Raw genomic sequence first — 17,830 nt, forward strand, 5'->3', positions numbered from 1 at the left:
ACGTCATAATACACTTCAGGAACTAGTATTATTTCTGTTAACAAATAATCCTAACTATAAGTAAGGTAGTTTAGTTACTATTTGGGTCTTAGAAAAATCATACTGTATAATAATAGTGTTAAAACAAAATAATTGCGTATTAAAATTCAGCCACACACTTAATTAAAACTACATGTATGAAATATAGCCATTTGATGAAATATTTAATTATAACATTATGTAATTTGAGAGTCTATTTAATATTTTCACCTTTAAATAGGCTCTGAAAAATTATTTTGCTTTAGCTTATATTCACGATTCCATTCGTGCTTTTTCATTATACCTATATTTTTAAAAATTTATAGATTGTTTCAAATAATTTTTCATATAACTATAATTTCAATATTCCTTTTTGCATGCATTTCTTTATACATATATCTTTCATAAAAATAAAAAGTAAATACAAAATTTAAATGGAACAGTCTATAAGGTCACACTGAAAAACATAAACCCCACTCATGTACTATTTGTAAATGTTACCAACGCTTTGCTTTTGCTAAAGCAGCTTTTACGCAAGTCACCATTTCAAAATTAACAAACAATTGGATTATAGTAATATGGAACATCCTGTATTCCATTAAACACTTTGCATACAAACAAATACACCTCACTTTTAAAAAAATCCGTGAGATTCCGGACGTTACTCTCCACACAAAAGATAACATTTTATCTATTTTTCAAGTACTTAAGTATAATAATATGTAGTATATTTCTATTATTTCTTTTTGAAAGGTAATTTAAAAATAATTTTTCAGGTGAAGAAAAAAAAATAAGAAAAATACATCTTTTTATAACGACACTTGCTATTGCTTACAATCTCTGTGTCTAGATTTTTTTGTACTTCTATACACGCAGGAAACTTTTACTCAAATTTGACTACGATTTTTGGTGACTACAAATAATATTAGTCTATATTTTTTTTTAGTACAAAAAATCGTAAAATATACTAAAAATAAAATTTCATCAAATTACTAACCTCCCTCTTTTTATGTTTCGGGACTACCTAATGTTTTTTTATATATATATATATAGGTGTGCACTTTAAGCACTTTTATCACTTTAAGCTCTAGTGTACACCTTGTCTTTACACCAATAGGTTATTTTATGCACCAGTCTTAGATAAAATTTAACCTTTTGCATTGTCTTATTATTAGGTCACTCTATCGAACCTACTAAGACTGCGTCATAAACACATACATATCACCTGTTCTAATATAGGTATATTTATGTATCTACTGTTTTTTTTCTCTATATAGTTCCTATATGGATGACATTGCCTTTTTTAAATAAGCGGTTCTCTTGTAATAGGCCTCGGTAATTTGCCATAGATATACAAACTATCAGTTATCTAAAAAAAAATATTCATTTTTCGATGTTAAACTAGAGAGTTAACCGACATTACTAAGTAAAGTATTCAGGAATACAAGTTTGAATTTTAACTATATCTTTAAATACAATAAAGATAATTAAAAAAAAATATATATATCTCCCCTTATTTATCTTAATATAGCTTGGTATTTTATAATTACTCGGTCTATAAATGACTTTATTGATTTACTAGACGTTTAGCACGACTTAATCAGCATATTTTTTCATTTCAATAAATCTCGCGGAACCTTAAGTTTCCCCGGTATAAAAAGTATCCTAAATCCGTCTCAAGGAATGTCTTTTGTTTTCCTTATCCTAAGGTTGCCTGGAAGAGATCGCTACGAAACGATAAGGCCGCCTTTTGTTTACTGCTTCTGTCTGTGTTTTTTATATACTTCTTCTGTATTTTTATTTGTGTGCAAATAAATAGTATAAATAAATAAGGAAACAAATTATTTCTATGCAAAATTTTGCGAAGATCAATGCTATATAAAATAACAATCAAACATACTTACGCATTTGTAGCATATATATTGTATAAATCATTTCTCTAAAGGCTTCGTCATAAGCTAGACTTCAAATATACTTTCTGAATTTCATGGCGTGCAATTTGTAAATTTTACGGGCGGCCCATTTACGAGCTAACCTTGAAGCTAGACAACAGACTTTGTTTGCGACACTATGAGCTATTCTAACAGGAAGGTCAAGGTCTTTGAGTAACGCCGTTTCTTCATACTTTTGAACATATAAACAAAAAAATCAAGTCATTCCGATACTTAGTCTGCTAATACTTAGAATATTAAGCAAAGTCAAAACAGTCTTTAATCAAATAAAACTATACATGGTTAGTTTCATGCGTTTAACATACTTTTCCATTTTAATCGGATAATGTTGATAACTTTGGTAAAGTTAGATAAGCGGTCTGAGCCAAGAAAAAAAACACAAAAGACTACATCAGATAGGTAGGTTTTTTGCTATCAAAATCCCATAATCTCTCTTAAAAATATATAGGTGAAAAAGTCACATCTATTTATATTATGAAGTGAATTTTTTATAACACAGTTTACGATACAGAAAACCTTTCTCGAAACAGAAGTTATTCAAAAATTCCGTACAAAATTATTTTTAACTTTTCAACTAACACAAAATTATTTTTAACTTTTCAACTAACACACACTTTTCAACTTAATAAATTAAAAGTTAAAACTAAAAACGAAATAAACGATTTAATTTGTACGATCGAGTCTTTCTTTGTTTAAAAATAAGAGGCACAATTAATTACTGATGAGGTAAAAAATATTGTGACTGTCAATCATATACAGGCTGAGTTATAAACGTAGGATAACTTTTAAGGAGTGGAGTATTTAGAAAAGGATGTTTTAGAAACCAGTCTAGAATTTCCCAGTCGTTTTAATTACTGTATTCAGTTCTCATTAAACAGTGACCAAACAAATAGAAATGAAACGGTGATTTTTCCCAAATTGCGTGAAAACAGGGAACGGTAATCTGCACATAATAAATATTCGAATAAACTATTTTCAGAATTATCCTTGGAATCAGTAACAATACGTTTGAAAAATTCTAGATGGATTTCAAATAATATATTATACTTATTCTTAACGGTTTGATTAGTTACCGTAAATGTGCTTTTTAATAACTCATCCTGTATAGTGTATATAGGATGTCCCGCGAATGGCAATCAAATAAAAATGAAAAAAAAATGTTGGTATTAATAAACACCAAAAGAGGAATAATAGTGAAAGTTTCCTGCGTGCCTGTTCTGCCCTGTTTCTCTGTCACGTGTCTGGGTGAAGCAGAACAAGTCTAAATTTCGTTTTTGGTATTTGCTTACATCTCAATCTCCTCACGGTGGCGGTTCCTAGGCCGAGTAGTTCTAGACATGACTGTATATTATTCTATATTATTCTAATAATACTTAATTAGTTCGGAATGTCATCTAATAGATTCTTTTTTAATATCGATGTGTCCTGCACCTTTGTCGATGTGAACGTTAATTAACTTTTTGTTAGATTGTATGTCGTTGTATCACCTAACACTCCCGACACCGAGTCTGACGGCGCCGGCGCATCCTTCTAGACTCTTCCAGGACTAACATCCTAACCACCATTGCGAGCTTAACAATTATTTGAGCATGAATCTTACTAATCTGGCTCGGCGCAGTTTATTTGCCGCATCTCATCGTAACGGCCAAACGTCTGACTTGAAACTGGAATTTTGCAGAAAATCGACGTTCCGTAGCGCACTATCGGCCCTCATATACAACGGGGAGGATCGTTCCAAAGATAATAGGAAACGTTACAAAAGCGAGTACAAAAAGAAATTTAGACCGTTCTCTCAGTACGTGTACGAGGCGTCTAAAGGGACGTTTACCAAATGCAGGGGGAAAGGGAAAGCGATTGAGGAGGCGAGCGAGCGATTGGTGGGGGATGCGGAGGGCGCGGGGGGCGCGGCGGGGCTGGGGACGGGGGGTGCTGGGGACGGGGTAGACGGGGTGGGGGCGAGCGCGGGCGCAGGGGAAGACTCGGCCAGCACGCTGCGGGCGGCCGGCCTGCAGCCGCTCGGGCTCGCGCAGGGCGACTCCTGGTACCGCGAGGTCCTGGATCTGCGCAAGCGCGCCGGCGAGTACAAGGTCTGCGCCCCACCTACCTACTCACCTATTCTAACTATAGTCTACTATAGCTCATACCTACACTACACTCCTGCTGTCCTAGTAAGTGACTTGAGGAATGACGGACATGATCCGACGACAATATAAATTATAGCCCCCTGCTCCATACAACCCTCTGTAATCGCTAACACTTTTTAGAACTAAGGAAAGTAATGGGAATTTCGTTTATTCACTAATGCATGAGGCATTAGTGATCAATGTCACCAATAGATAAATAATCATTCCAATCCAAAATCCACGGATCACAGCATGGAGTTAGAACAACCATATAATTAACAGGAAAGATTTAAAAAGGGATAGCAGTGATTAATGTAATGATACTGGCATAATTTCAGATTTAGACCAAAATTAATAAAAGCAATCCGCACTAGGTCAGCCTAGTGGACAACGGCCATAATCCCTTATCATCGTGGGAGGAAACCCGTGCCCTTTAGTGGGCCGGTAATGGGTTGATATGATGATGATGATGATGATGATGATGATGATGTTTTTATTAATTTTGGTGATGAATGAAGTGACACAACGATTCTCATTCGTTTCTTTAGTTTTCCAATGAGTTAGCGATTATTGATAGTCAACTTGACTAAAGAGGCTGATTCTCTTGTGATGTTTTAAGTCATGACATCGTGCGAAATGTATTTTGGGCTCCAAATCAAACATCCCAGGCAAGAGCAACTGTTTGAAAGTCATAAATACCGAACAAGACTTTTGATGTCACAGCAGCCCAGATTTTCGGAGAATGTTAAGATTTTTTTGTGAAATATACTCATGAGTTTGTGAGCTATGTGACACTTCTGATTAATAATTGTTTACCATCCATATTAATTAATATTTTACGCGAATTTCAGCGATAAATTGTTCAATTAAAATCATTCATTGTTGACGCAATTAGTTTGAATAACATTTAAATTGTAACGCACTCGTTGCCGCAAAATTTCATGTAAAATTTTACACTGATATGTCTCTTTCGAATTTGGGGCCACAAAATACATAGCGCTCGTCGTTACAGCTTCAATGTCATAAAGAATTAGGACCGACATAAAAAATTAAAATTTTATTAAATGTTAACTTCTCCATACTAAATACTCTTTAAAGGGAAGCACTAAGCTTAATAAAAATTCTTATATTATTCTATATTTTGAATTTATATATACCCCCACTTATAATTTGAATTCCCAAATCATCATTCATATTGGCAACTTAGCATACTATACCACTTTTCAAATATAGCTTAAAGCCCAAATTGGTTATTCCATTGCCATTTTGTTTACAATTATTTACTATTCCGCGTGAATATGATTTCCACTATACTTCTAAGAACATTCCCATTAAACTGCATTGTAAGGTAACATTTCAGTTACACCCTCAATTAAAATCGGAAATAAAAATTTGGCACTGGTGCTGAGTTTCAATGGCCTTAAAATTGTAACTACGCTTGAAATGCACTTCGTGAATTTAAATTTGAGAGATTGAAAACCTGTCAAGTTTTCAAATGCAAAGTGCAGTTAGTATGACACAATATCAATGCCATAGAGAATCAAGGTCTGATACCTCACTCAAACTGAGTTTCTTAGCAAATAGTCGAATAGCATCACGCAATTATAAAGCATTAAGATTATCCCATTATCAAACTGTCCAATTTCCGTACTTATCCCTTGCACCATTTTATCACCATGTGATAAAATTCATAGACTGTCATAGAGTGCGACTATGATATTAAAAACAATTCATAGACTTCCATCAGAAATATTTGAGAAGTGGTATATTCACGGTCATGCTTCCGTCATATTCAAAATTGCCATTATATCCGACAGTACCGTGGCTGGGGGACCGAACTAGCTCCTGAACACATCACCCAGCTTTACAATAAACAGATCGAACTGTGGTACCAAGTGTCCCGCCGATCCTCGCTGTCAGCCCTTTCACTCGCTTCCACCAATCACAAGTAAGTGATGCAGTAGATTATTATTTTATTGTTTAATTCGGTTTGTCCAGCACTACGGGCCAATACATTTATTTGGCTGCTTTGCAATAAATATTTAAGGGTCTTCCCAAATTTATTGTGGCTGTCTCATACAACGTGCTTTAAATTTAAGGTTATGAATTAAGCTATTAAAGATTTTAAAAACTCGACTTTTCAGAATATAGCATGGAAAGTTAAAACGCTACTTTGATGTGTATAATAGCTTATAATAGCAATTTAACAACTCAAATTGCGATTGATCTCTAATTGATTTTATAGAGGTGAAGTTGTCCTTGGTCACTTTTATACTTTCTCGCAAGCAGTCTCAATTGTTCAATTCGAGTTGAAATCATCCCCAAGCATAAAACCACCTGCAAAAACTATCTGGCTAAATGAACCATTCATTTAATTAGGTAATTACATGAACAAGTCAATTCTGCACAATAGGATTGCTACAGCCTGTAGAATATGTATTATCTTAGTGAAATTAGCTCTCATTGAATCGAACATCTTGTTGATAGGTTTTGGAAGACCCACAATGAAGTACAAAAAATATTCGTCTACCCGCAGCAAAAACGCTTAGTTATATTTAAGTTTGATTAGTGAAGGGCTGGAGCTAGTGAAGAATGGCTTGAATTGCGAAATGATGAAGCCTATGATGCTATGCGTAGTTTAGTCATCATCAGCCAGGATTAGTTCCAATCGCAGAGCGAATAGTTACTACCAAAAGTTTACACGCAAAATACGTGGCTGTTTCAAGTAAAGGAGTTCTTTCAGGGCCTTGCCTCGAGATGAAAAGGACGGGAAGGAGTCAAGGAATCTGTCCCCAAAGAAGTTCAGATCGTTCCGCTCCGCACCGCACCAGTCCATCCATGCTAAGCTTCAGGAGACTAAGGCCTTAGAACGGTCTCCCCATAAGACGTCGCCTCTAAAGCAAAGGAAGAAGTTGCAAGGCTACAGTTTCGATGAAGGTGTTACCCAAGAAGGTAATAACATCGAATTATTTTAACCTCGATTGAATTTTCAGATCTCTGAACATGGACACCAATAATGATAACATTTCTCTCAATATGATTTAATTAAAGCACTTTACACTGACAATAAAGGTAAGACTAATTCCGAGAAAAGGCTAAGCCCCGATTCAGAGTTGTCTGAATTGAGGAAATCTTATGGTTTATTTATTTATTTATATAAAGTTTACAAAAAGGTTCGTCCAGGTTTGTAATATATGCTAACAGAGAATTAAGTCTAGGTACGTTGACTACAGAATATTATTGCCAGTTTACCATGTTGTGTATAAAAATGATCATAAGTGACTTAAAAAGAAGGACTTCAGTTTTTTCTTAATATAACGAGGATTAATATTGTCTCAGTGGTACATCAGTGGGTAATTCATTAATAAGGCGAGGAACTAGGTAAACGTTCGTGTGCTCGTTATTGAACGCGCCCGAAGTGCATAACCGGCCTCGGTTACCGACTTATGATAGTATTTTGCTGAAATTATTGTCGAGGTACTGTGAGCTTCTGGATATACGCTGTATAAATCTGGACAATAAAAGTCCCTTTAATCTATACATGAACAGCATTGGTCCATCGCTTGAAAAGGGTTATATCCATTTACCGAAAAACCTCACTATTGGTCCTTTCTTGCTTCTAGTTATTCACGGAGAATTTGACACTATGGACTCTGTCAAGAGTGGAAAAAGAACTTTGTATATTAAGGCAGTTTTCAATCCACAAAAAAGGGTATATTTGGAAAATTTTGCTGCTGGAAGATACCTTTCTTCTGGTAGTTTAGTAATCTAACTCTTTAACTTATTGTTTAAATGCATAAAAATTACTATGTGTGACAAGTAGACATACTTTTCTGGTCAGAGTTGGAACTCCTTCAACTCTGTGCTTTTCTGCGTCCTTGAGGTTCCAACGTATTTTTTATGAAGGAATTTATTGCTCCTTAATTATTTGTCTATATTTTAGCAATAAGACTATTATTAACATATTTCAAGCGATGATATTGGGTACGGCTTCGGCTTTCCATTTGGGGCGAATGAGTTTTATCCCCGGTACGCACCTTTGATTCATTCGGAATACTGTGCGTTTTTAATTTAAGCAAATAAAAATCACTCGCTTTAACGGTCAAAGAAAACGTAAGAAAACTTGCACGCCTGAGCGTTCTTCATGATGTTCTAAAGGGCGTGAAGTCCGCCAATCCGCACTAAGCCAGGGTTTAGGCTACGGCCTAAACCCTTTTCATTTTGAGAGGAACGGGCCTCCTCTGTAGTGGGTCGTTAATCGGTTGATGATGAAGATGATGTACCAACATTTTTCCGATTCCAGGGCCCAGAATCGATACAGTTTTCCGCTCTCCACGCCGTCGTCCGCGCTCCGCAGACCCCGCCCCCGTGCCAAGCGTGAGGCACATGCCTAATGGCCACGAGGCGCGCCCCGCTAAGCCTACCGGTGAGTTGATGCTTTGATTGGGGCTTGCCAGGTTAGATTTTATGCGATTGTGGCTCAGAATTTATGTTCAATCGGACGTACACTCTATTTTTTGTAACTTGTCTCTTATTGTTAGCAATCTTATCATTACATTTTAATGTAAAGTAAATACTAAAAATATAAAACATTTTAATGTAAAGTAAATATTAAAAATATAAAAAAAAACAAGTGTGGGAAAAAACAAACAAAATAAAAAGTTACCTTGGCCAACGAATTAGTTTGGCCATCCAAAAGGCAATGCTGCCAGCATCTTAGGAACTGTACCTCACTGCGGTGGTTTCGAAGACGTTTTAGATTTTATTTAATTTTAAATAGTTTATTTTAGGTTATATTTATAAAACAATTATTTTAAAGAATAAATAAATATATAAAGTAAAAAAAAAAAAAAGATATGAGATACGATATTTTTATATATTTTATTGATTTTCCTAACAATTTCAAATAAAACTTAAGCTGAAAAGTAACGAAAAGATTGTTTTCAATATAAGACAGGTCAGACTAAATAGACTTTTAGTTGAATAAAAAGTATCCAACCCAAAGGAAATGTGGCGTAACGTTGCAATAGTTATACTGTATTGGATAGAAGCAGGTGTTTGTTACCATCATATTCAATGAAAATTACTCCGCAAAAAGCAGGAGAATCTTTTCGGTGTGATTTATAATTTCTACTTACAATCTTAATACTCCACACCAAACAGGTCTTCGCCAATGTACTCTCTACGAACGACACTCCGACACCGGAGTATCCTCAGTAGAAGCACGATTTTTCTTGTATAGTTATATTACCTTTGACATTGAAAGGTGCTGTATATTGAAGTGTGTTTACGCATATATATGACATCTATGACCCCTAATGTCATAAAGCTACCTTTATATAGCTTGGATCCTTTTCGTTTAACTACGCCCAATTTCAGTCTTTCCTTTTATAAAGTGAAATTTCTTTAGACGAAGAGAGAAAGGTTTGCATGGCAGCCATGGCATAAATAAAATAACTCTACCGTCATCCTAAAATCGTTTTCGAGTTTCGAAATACTATAGCGTCATAGTAATATGGACGTGATTGCAGTCGTTTTACTGTGCTACTGATGTTTGTTTTATGAACGAAATTTATTAGTTTATTTCCACGAAAGGGCTGTATAACTGGCTGTAAACGAATTTGAGCCTTAAAATAACGCCAATAAGTTCCATTTTACTCTAACGTTAAATGATTTGATACTTCGATTTCGAGCTCGAAAAACCTTATTGATCATAAGGTTTTACATTTTTTTACAAAGTAATCTAAGATATTTCAATCTGTGCAAATAAATGTTCAACAGTCTCAAGCCTTATGTGTGATACTCTCGCGTACCAAGTTTATCTAAAGATTTTCTTAATGGTGCTCGTATTTCCCCCTATCTAATCTCTTATGCAACATGCGACCCTAGTACTTTATATATCGAACTTGATATATTAAATCGACTTCATTATTTATTAATGTTAGAATAAATGTAGCATCCTTAAACTTAAGTATGAAAGCATAAAGGTGCATTCAAATTAGCCGCCATATGCCGCTTGATAGCAACGCTGCTCTGTCAAACTCTTATATTGTTGTTGATTGTCGTGAATGTGACACATTAAGGGATCTGCTAACAGTTTCGTTTATAATCAAATCGCTGTTTGTACTACGGACTCCAGTTAAAAAATTGTAGATACTGTATTATTTTCTTGAGTGTTTGTGATTGAACTTTGTGTAGGTAAAGCTAAATAATTTCGAAGACCACTATACGTTGATTTGATGGTGGAGTCGGAAGGTAGTCATAGGGACTTTGCTTTTATTAACGTTGACCCTCCAAATTTGGCCTTATCAAAGGGTAATTAAAACGATGATGAGAATCGAATTAAATACATGCCAGCAAAAAGAAACGTTTTTAAATAATATCATAAACGGCTGGTTTTGTATGCTAATTTATGAGACCGGCAATCAACAGACGATATGGCAGTGCTGCAACCGCGCTGTTTTCAATTGACAAACATCGACTAATTTGAATGCACCCTAACTTCCTACTATAGAAGTTCTTCGCTCAAGATTGTTTGTATTTATACTCATTATATTAGATTTTACTCATTGTTTAATTTAATTTTCCTGCCTGATGCCTGAACCCTGTCTTCTCCCCGATGTTTTAGTGTGGCCATTAATTATTTTCCTGTAGGTTTGGCGTTAAGTAGAGGGAGTAGTAGTAGAGTTAGGCCGTCATCCAGAGGGGGCAGGTCTCCCCTAGCGCCGAGCAAACCAGGGGCAGTAAACGGGGCAATTCTCGTAAATGGGCATGTTGGGGCCACCGGGGCAATTGGGGCAGGTTCAACGACAGAACAAGGCCGCCGCAGCCGGAGTGTAACAAAAGTGGGCATAAAATTGGGTGCGTACGATCAGGTGACAGTTGCGTCGACGCTCTGTGTTCTTTGGCCGGCTTATTTTGAATTTGTGATAATCTGTGACGCTTCAGTTTTCTTATAGATCGTCAATTTTGTGTTTTTTTTTACGGTTAAGGAAAAAAAAAACATTGGCTTTGGTTGGGTCTATGGTAACGATTATCGTGTAATTTCCTAAGGAGAGCCAAAAAATTTTAACATCGAAAAAGTTACAAAAATACTTACAGCTGACTAAATTCTGAGGTATTTATATTATAAGGGATTTAGTGTTTTACGTTAGGGATACGTCTTTACGTATAAACTTCTTTCCGTATATAAAACTCAGTTTATATACGGAAAGAAGTTTATACGTAAAGACGTATCCCTAACGTAAAACACTAAAGACGAGTTGTCAAAAAAGCTAACCAAGTAGTAGGTTTTTGTGACAGAACTCGTCCGGGGAAGTGCTACTCTTTATTTCTACCTACATACACACACACTAATCTGTGTTCCAGTCTAAACGGCTTGGTTGCTGAGGTAGTTACAGGCACATAAGACACGTACTCCTCAGGTGGATAAAAATACTACGACAATACATCGCCATCTAGCCCCAAAGTAAGCGTAGCTTGTGTTATGGGTCATCATCATCATCATCAGCTCAACCAATCGACGCTCACAGCTGGACATAGGTCTTTTGTAGGGAGTTCCACAATATACGGTCCTGGGCCGCTTGGCTCCAGCGGCTCCCAGCGACTCGCCTGATGTCATCTGTCCACCTCGTTGGGGGCCGACCTACGCTGCGTTTATCGGTGCGGGGTCGCCATTCCAGCACCTTAACACCTTCGCAATACATTTATAATAATATAGTCTTTGTGAGGCAAAATATTACTCTTTATAAATCAAAAGCTGAAATTAACAATCGACTTACCAGAAACGGTCATAAATTAGTGATATCTGCATATCGTCTGCGAAAGGTGCAGAACTCCTTTGTGGGGTTGAGTATACGCTTTTACAACATGATTCCTAAGGAAATTCTTGACCTACCAATGCATACATTTAAAAAATGTGTAAAAACGCATCTAGTACAGCGAGGTTACTATACATTTGATGAATTCCTCAATGACAAGGTAGAATGGAAGCAGCCAGCCTCGCTCTCATCTCCCGCAAGATAGCAAAATGATTGTAAATGTTGATGTTGGAAAAGAGCAACTACTGAGTTTCTTGCCGGCTCTTCTCGGTAGAATCTGCTTTCCGAACCGGTGGTAGAGTCACACAAACATGCATACTTGACGTTTCAAAAGTGCTTATATTAGGCCTACTTGAAATAAATGAATTTTGATTTTTTTTTTAAGAACCCCAACGTCCAGCGGTTCTCAGAGCTATGTGCCCCTATGTGTTATGGGTACTAAGAATATACAGATAAACACGCAGACACTGAAAAACAATCATGTTCATCGCACAAACATTTTCCAGTTGTGGGAATCAAACCCACGGTCTAGGACTCAGGAAGCAGGGTCGCTGCCCACTGCAGTCCGCCGACAGTGCGGCACGGTCGTTTTTATTGGATGTCCTGCGAAGTTCTACTCTGTTTATAGGCGTATTTCCATTATCCATCAATTATTACTTTAAAATTGCCTGAGCATGTATAAATGTATGACCTATATACACTGGGGTTTGGGGCTTATACAATCCCTATCCCTACTAATATTATAAATGTCAATGTAAGTTTGTTTGTTACGCTTTGACGCAAAAACTACTTAACCTATCCTCATGAAACTTTGTACACGTATTCTTGGAAGTGTTAGAAGTTTCCCGACATCAAGCTCGGTTCCTTTGGGAGAGGGGATGGAAGTGTTTGACGATTTTACACCATAACAGCGACAAATTATAACCGATTTAAATAATTATTTTTGTACTATAGAGGTTATAATATGTGTTTCATTTTGCTCAAACTTTGTGTAGATCGGAATGTGGTTGCAGATAGAGGATAGAACTCCAAATTTAAGGCTTAGCGATACTGAATACTTTTATTTTTTTAGAACTACGATTAAATTGAATGCCACATCAAAAAACAAAATCAAACGCAGACGAAGTCGCGGGCAACAGCTATTATACAATAAACAGAATAGAAATTTGCAGACTTTCAAGAAATACGTTTTACAACCAATCTGAGGCGTAATTGGGAGCCTGTAATTTCACAGGCCCCTCAGACCGGAAGCATCATTGCAATGCTGCTTAGAGGCAGAAAAAAGCATGGTGTTAGTACTTCCCCGGACGAGCTCTGTCACAAAAAAGCTCTTCTGCTACTAAGTTCTAGAAGTATTCAATCCATAGGAAATTAAATGATTCCCGTTATACGCAAAACTTATTGACGATCTATAACTAAATTATATTTTTTTGAAAATTGTTTTACGAAAATTTTAACTTTTTTTATTCTTCTAGCTTTCGGTCGGCTTTTCGTCGGCTTTTGTGGTCTTTTTCGGTACTTCGGCTCGACTGTTCATGGAATCGTAATTACTCACGAAACGCATTTTATAACCTCAAATTAATTTGGTTTAGCGTTAAAATTTGCAGTTAAAAGTGTCGTACGATTAAAACGGCGTAATCAATAACTTAGCACGATTTTTTATAGTTTCCAAAAAATAAATTTCATTTCCAGTTCTCGCTGTTCTAGATTCACCTAGATCCGTTTAGATTTCACAAATATATGGAGTAACATCGACAACAACAAAAAAAAAAACATTTTTTTCGTTTTCAATTTCAATTTATTCAGCACACAACATAATGTTATTATGTTAAATTTTTTTTTAATTAAATAATTTTAAGAATTTTAAAAACATAAGTAAGACTTCGTATATTAGGGAAACCGATTTTAATGGAGACGGAAGTAAAAACTCGTGCTAGGTAAAGCGCCATGAATCTGTACAAAATATACTTTAGCTTCTCGTGAAATGCATTTTGTGATGTAAAATTTTACTATTCATGCAATAAGTGTTACTGCAAAGGTGACACCATAAATTGTAGATACGAGTGCGTTAAGATTTAAATGTCTCAGAGAATCATATCCCAGTATTGTGTAACTTTTCTAACAGTTGAATGTCCCTAGTCATATCAAACACATGATTTTACAGTAGTAGCGGCTCCGCAGAAGTTTTGTGTAGGTTTTTAAATCTGCACGATTGCAAAATTGGTCTATAGTGCAATAGAAATGTAGTCTAAGACAAAACCTAGCTGAGAAATGACCGATTTATTTTTTTACCTATTATAATCTGTTCAAAAATATTTGAGTGCTTTGTTAAAATATTCCTAAACTTTTATTGCTTTATCGAATGTTATGCATGAGCACATTGGCTTTAGCTAAGTCTTGAATAAAATCTTATGTTTCTGAGAGACTTTTTGGCGACATTGCATCTGGTATATTATTATTTTTTAAATAAGAACCAGTACATATTTCGTACAATGTTCGTGCTTAGATTAGCATTAGGAGCATTTTACTTGTACGTTATAGTTTTCGATATCCGAAAAAGAACCGCGGAATGGCGACCGTAAAAATCACATTATAACACCTACTATTTTTTTCCGTAGTATATACAATCGGTTAGGAACTGTTAAAAAAAGTTACGCAATACGTGCTCAGAGCCTCTATAACTATAATTTTGTTCAGTGCGTCTACGCAACGCAGGTCACGTGTAGGTATACGCATTGGCACTACCAGTGGGAATGGCTTCGACACTACACGGCGTGTGGGCTGTATATTGTGCGTCACTAACTGCACTAACAACATATTAGAGGATTTGTGTTAGAATATAGTTCGGTTTGCCAAAATTAAAGCTTTTGATTGCAATAATTACTGACGGTGATGCAATAATTACTGATACAGCTGGAATAATTATCACTGAAAGTGAAGCTATAATTTCTTACAGTGATGCAATAATTACTGAAATTCGTGAAGTAATTACTGACAAGGATTCAATAATTACTGACAGTGCTGCAATGATTACTGATACAGATGCAATAATTATAACTGAAAGTTTAGCAATCATTTCTTACAGTGATGCAATAATAACTGAAATTGCTGAAATAATTACTGACAAGGATTCAATAATTACTGACAGTGCTGCGATAGTTACTGATACAGATTCAATAATTATTACTGAAAGTTAAGCAATAATTTCTTGCAGTGATGCGGTAATTGGTAAAATAATTACTGACAAGAGATCAGTAATTACTGACAGCGATGCAATAATTACTGACAGTGCTACAATAAATACTGTCTGGGATGCAATAATAATAATTTGCTGATACGAAATGGATTAAATAATCTTTAGTCTTAGATTATTGATTGGTCTCTGATGGGCTTCAACTACATATTTTATATTTATTTTGAAAGCATGAGGTGTGGGTTTTCCATTGTTGTACTTTATATATTCAGAATATACTGCTATTTGCCGTTTCCTGTTATTATTAACATAAATGAATTATTAGATTACAATTAATTTATATTAACAACTTTTTTTGGTTTTAGAGTCACAGGGAAGTCTATCCATTTAAATAAGGCATTAACAACATAATAAGTAATAAGTTTCTTATATTGACATTTGTGAAATTATTATTTAAAATCAAATTAACTAACAATTATTCTTTAACAAAGAAAACCTATATTTTAATAACTTCACGTGTTAACTATAAGCTGTCAAAGGTGTCTAGTTTAATGGATATACATTACAGTTTACAGACCAATAAATACATTTACTTTAAACAGGTGATAAATAGCGTTATGTTCTGACTTTAATATTTTGTTTACTGTTATGTGTGTTGGTTGTCAATTGTCGATGTTTTTTATTAATGAGTTTCGTAGAAATAAATTGAATTAGTAATACTAAAAATAAACAAATATTTATCTATGGAACATTTTTTTTTAAATATACTGAACAAGTTAGCTAAATAAGATCGGTTTTACAAGGTATTCAAATATCCAGTTGAAGCATAAATGCGTGGTGCCGATTTCGGTGTGCACAAATCTCTAAATTAAAGTGAAATTATTCTATGGCTATTCTATAGCACTAATTTAAGACCTGTCAACGTAGTTTACTTTACAGATTCGTGAAAAAAAGTAATGGCACTATATTTCTATTGGCATTATACACAATGTAGATACATGTACACATAGCTTCATTTAAATGACGGCCATCTTATTTATTTTCAAAGGTGTTCCAATATCAAATTTCAGATGAAGAGATACCCTCTCACCGTAGCGCTTCTGTCGCCAAAGATCACTTTTTCGACGACTCGCCTATCGTAAAATCGCCCCCGGAACCCACCCGGGTCAAATCTCCGGAGCAACTGAACATGCGTTCCCCGGACCCAGTCAACTGGACGGTTCCCCTGGACACTGGGAAGACGTTCACAGTCACCCAGAACGTGAAAAGCGGTGAGTGCAGTCTTTTGACCAGATTGGCGGCAAACATTATAAAACTAAGTTAGGTTATAGTCTAAGTGACGGATAGGGTAATTTCGAATTGAATTGTCGGTTTTGAATAACTTTTTAAGTTGGTCGTGTTATAAAAAAGTCTTTCATAGTAGTCAGTTGGTTCGAAGATTTTTGTGATAGTTTCACTCGCTTCAAAGAGTATCTTTTTCATATACTTACGAGCCAATTGTAGTATTGCAATACAAGAAAATCTCAATTTTAAAAGCCATAATTTTTATACGTATTTTTTATACATTTAAACGAAATGCAAAATTAGTTCGCATTGTACTTAGATATATTTTATGCAGGGTGTAAATACTGTTCATTGCAGAGTCTAGTAGTTTTATTTTCAATTCATTAAATCGAATCAAATAATGTGTGTTAATTTATTTTCTCGCAAACATTTTACTCTACATTTACCAATAAGGCTAAGAATTCAAATTTATATTTTAAATCTTAATTTAAAAAAAGTTTTAAGTACATCTGTTCTCCTACTTTTAATTACAATTTTGACAAGTTCGTTATTATATATTTGAACACATTTATCTCAGTCTTCATTAAATAATATTTCATTTACGATAAATAGTAGATTCAATAAATCATAACCTCCAAATCTAAAAAAGCTTTAACAAATTTTCGTATTTTTAAACACTCACTTACACCTTGCATATTTTTTTAAAACCAATAAATCATTAGTAGAATAGAAAATAGATAAAATACGACTGACAAATATCAGTGTTTCTACCTCTATCAATCGGAATTTATTTAACTAATTAAAACATAGAGAATGGACAAGATACTCTTTAATACGTAGATAGGCAGTATTCTTGAAATCAGAAATGTAATGAATACCTAACTAAGACCTCTGTTACCTTACTGTAGGTAAAGTGCTACAAAATTTAAACACTAATACCAACTTGCTATTTTTTTTTAAAGTCACTTTTCGCGTGCCGTAATTGTTAAAAATGTGGGCAACGCGATAACTGTAAAAGTGCATTTTCAGGGATCGATCGCAGCGATATTGACTGGTGAAATTCAATGTTTAATACTCCCGTGACTAGCTAGGTACTCTTTAAGGTCGAATAAGGCCCTAATCTATTAAATCATTAAAATATATAAATATAGCACACTTCTATTTGCAATTTATGACGCAAATCTTGATAATTCCTATGATTAAAGATTTTAAACTAATTTTCGTGGTTAATCAACATTTCTTAAGTATATCCTAAGATATTTCGACCCAGTTGCATGGATCGTGGTCCATGCGACCGGGTCCAATAATCGACAAATTCAAATTATTATCGTGGTATGTACCCGTTGAACTATACTCAAGAAATTCCTATGATGTCATAAATTTTACGTCATAATTGCTACGCATGGTAAGGACCTAAATAATAATGTACTACAATCAAAA

At 34.9% G+C, this 17,830-nt stretch overlaps 1 protein-coding gene across 2 annotated transcripts in view; it reads left to right on the top strand.

Moving 5' to 3' along the window:
* Positions 1–17,830, top strand: part of LOC120634605 — a 111,951-nt gene that overhangs the window by 85,745 nt on the left and 8,376 nt on the right. Inside the window, exons 8-13 of one of the 2 annotated variants that reach the window (XM_039905334.1) lie at positions 3,649–4,057; positions 5,911–6,041; positions 6,837–7,045; positions 8,397–8,519; positions 10,748–10,954; positions 16,177–16,377. In XM_039905334.1, coding sequence (XP_039761268.1) covers positions 3,649–4,057; positions 5,911–6,041; positions 6,837–7,045; positions 8,397–8,519; positions 10,748–10,954; positions 16,177–16,377 — 1,280 coding nt within the window. The remainder of the gene's footprint in view (positions 1–3,648; positions 4,058–5,910; positions 6,042–6,836; positions 7,046–8,396; positions 8,520–10,747; positions 10,955–16,176; positions 16,378–17,830) is intronic. The other variant, XM_039905333.1, reaches the window with a different exon arrangement.

The sequence above is a fragment of the Pararge aegeria genome, chromosome 24, assembly GCF_905163445.1.
Source record: "Pararge aegeria chromosome 24, ilParAegt1.1, whole genome shotgun sequence".
Lineage (NCBI taxonomy): Eukaryota > Metazoa > Arthropoda > Insecta > Lepidoptera > Nymphalidae > Pararge > Pararge aegeria.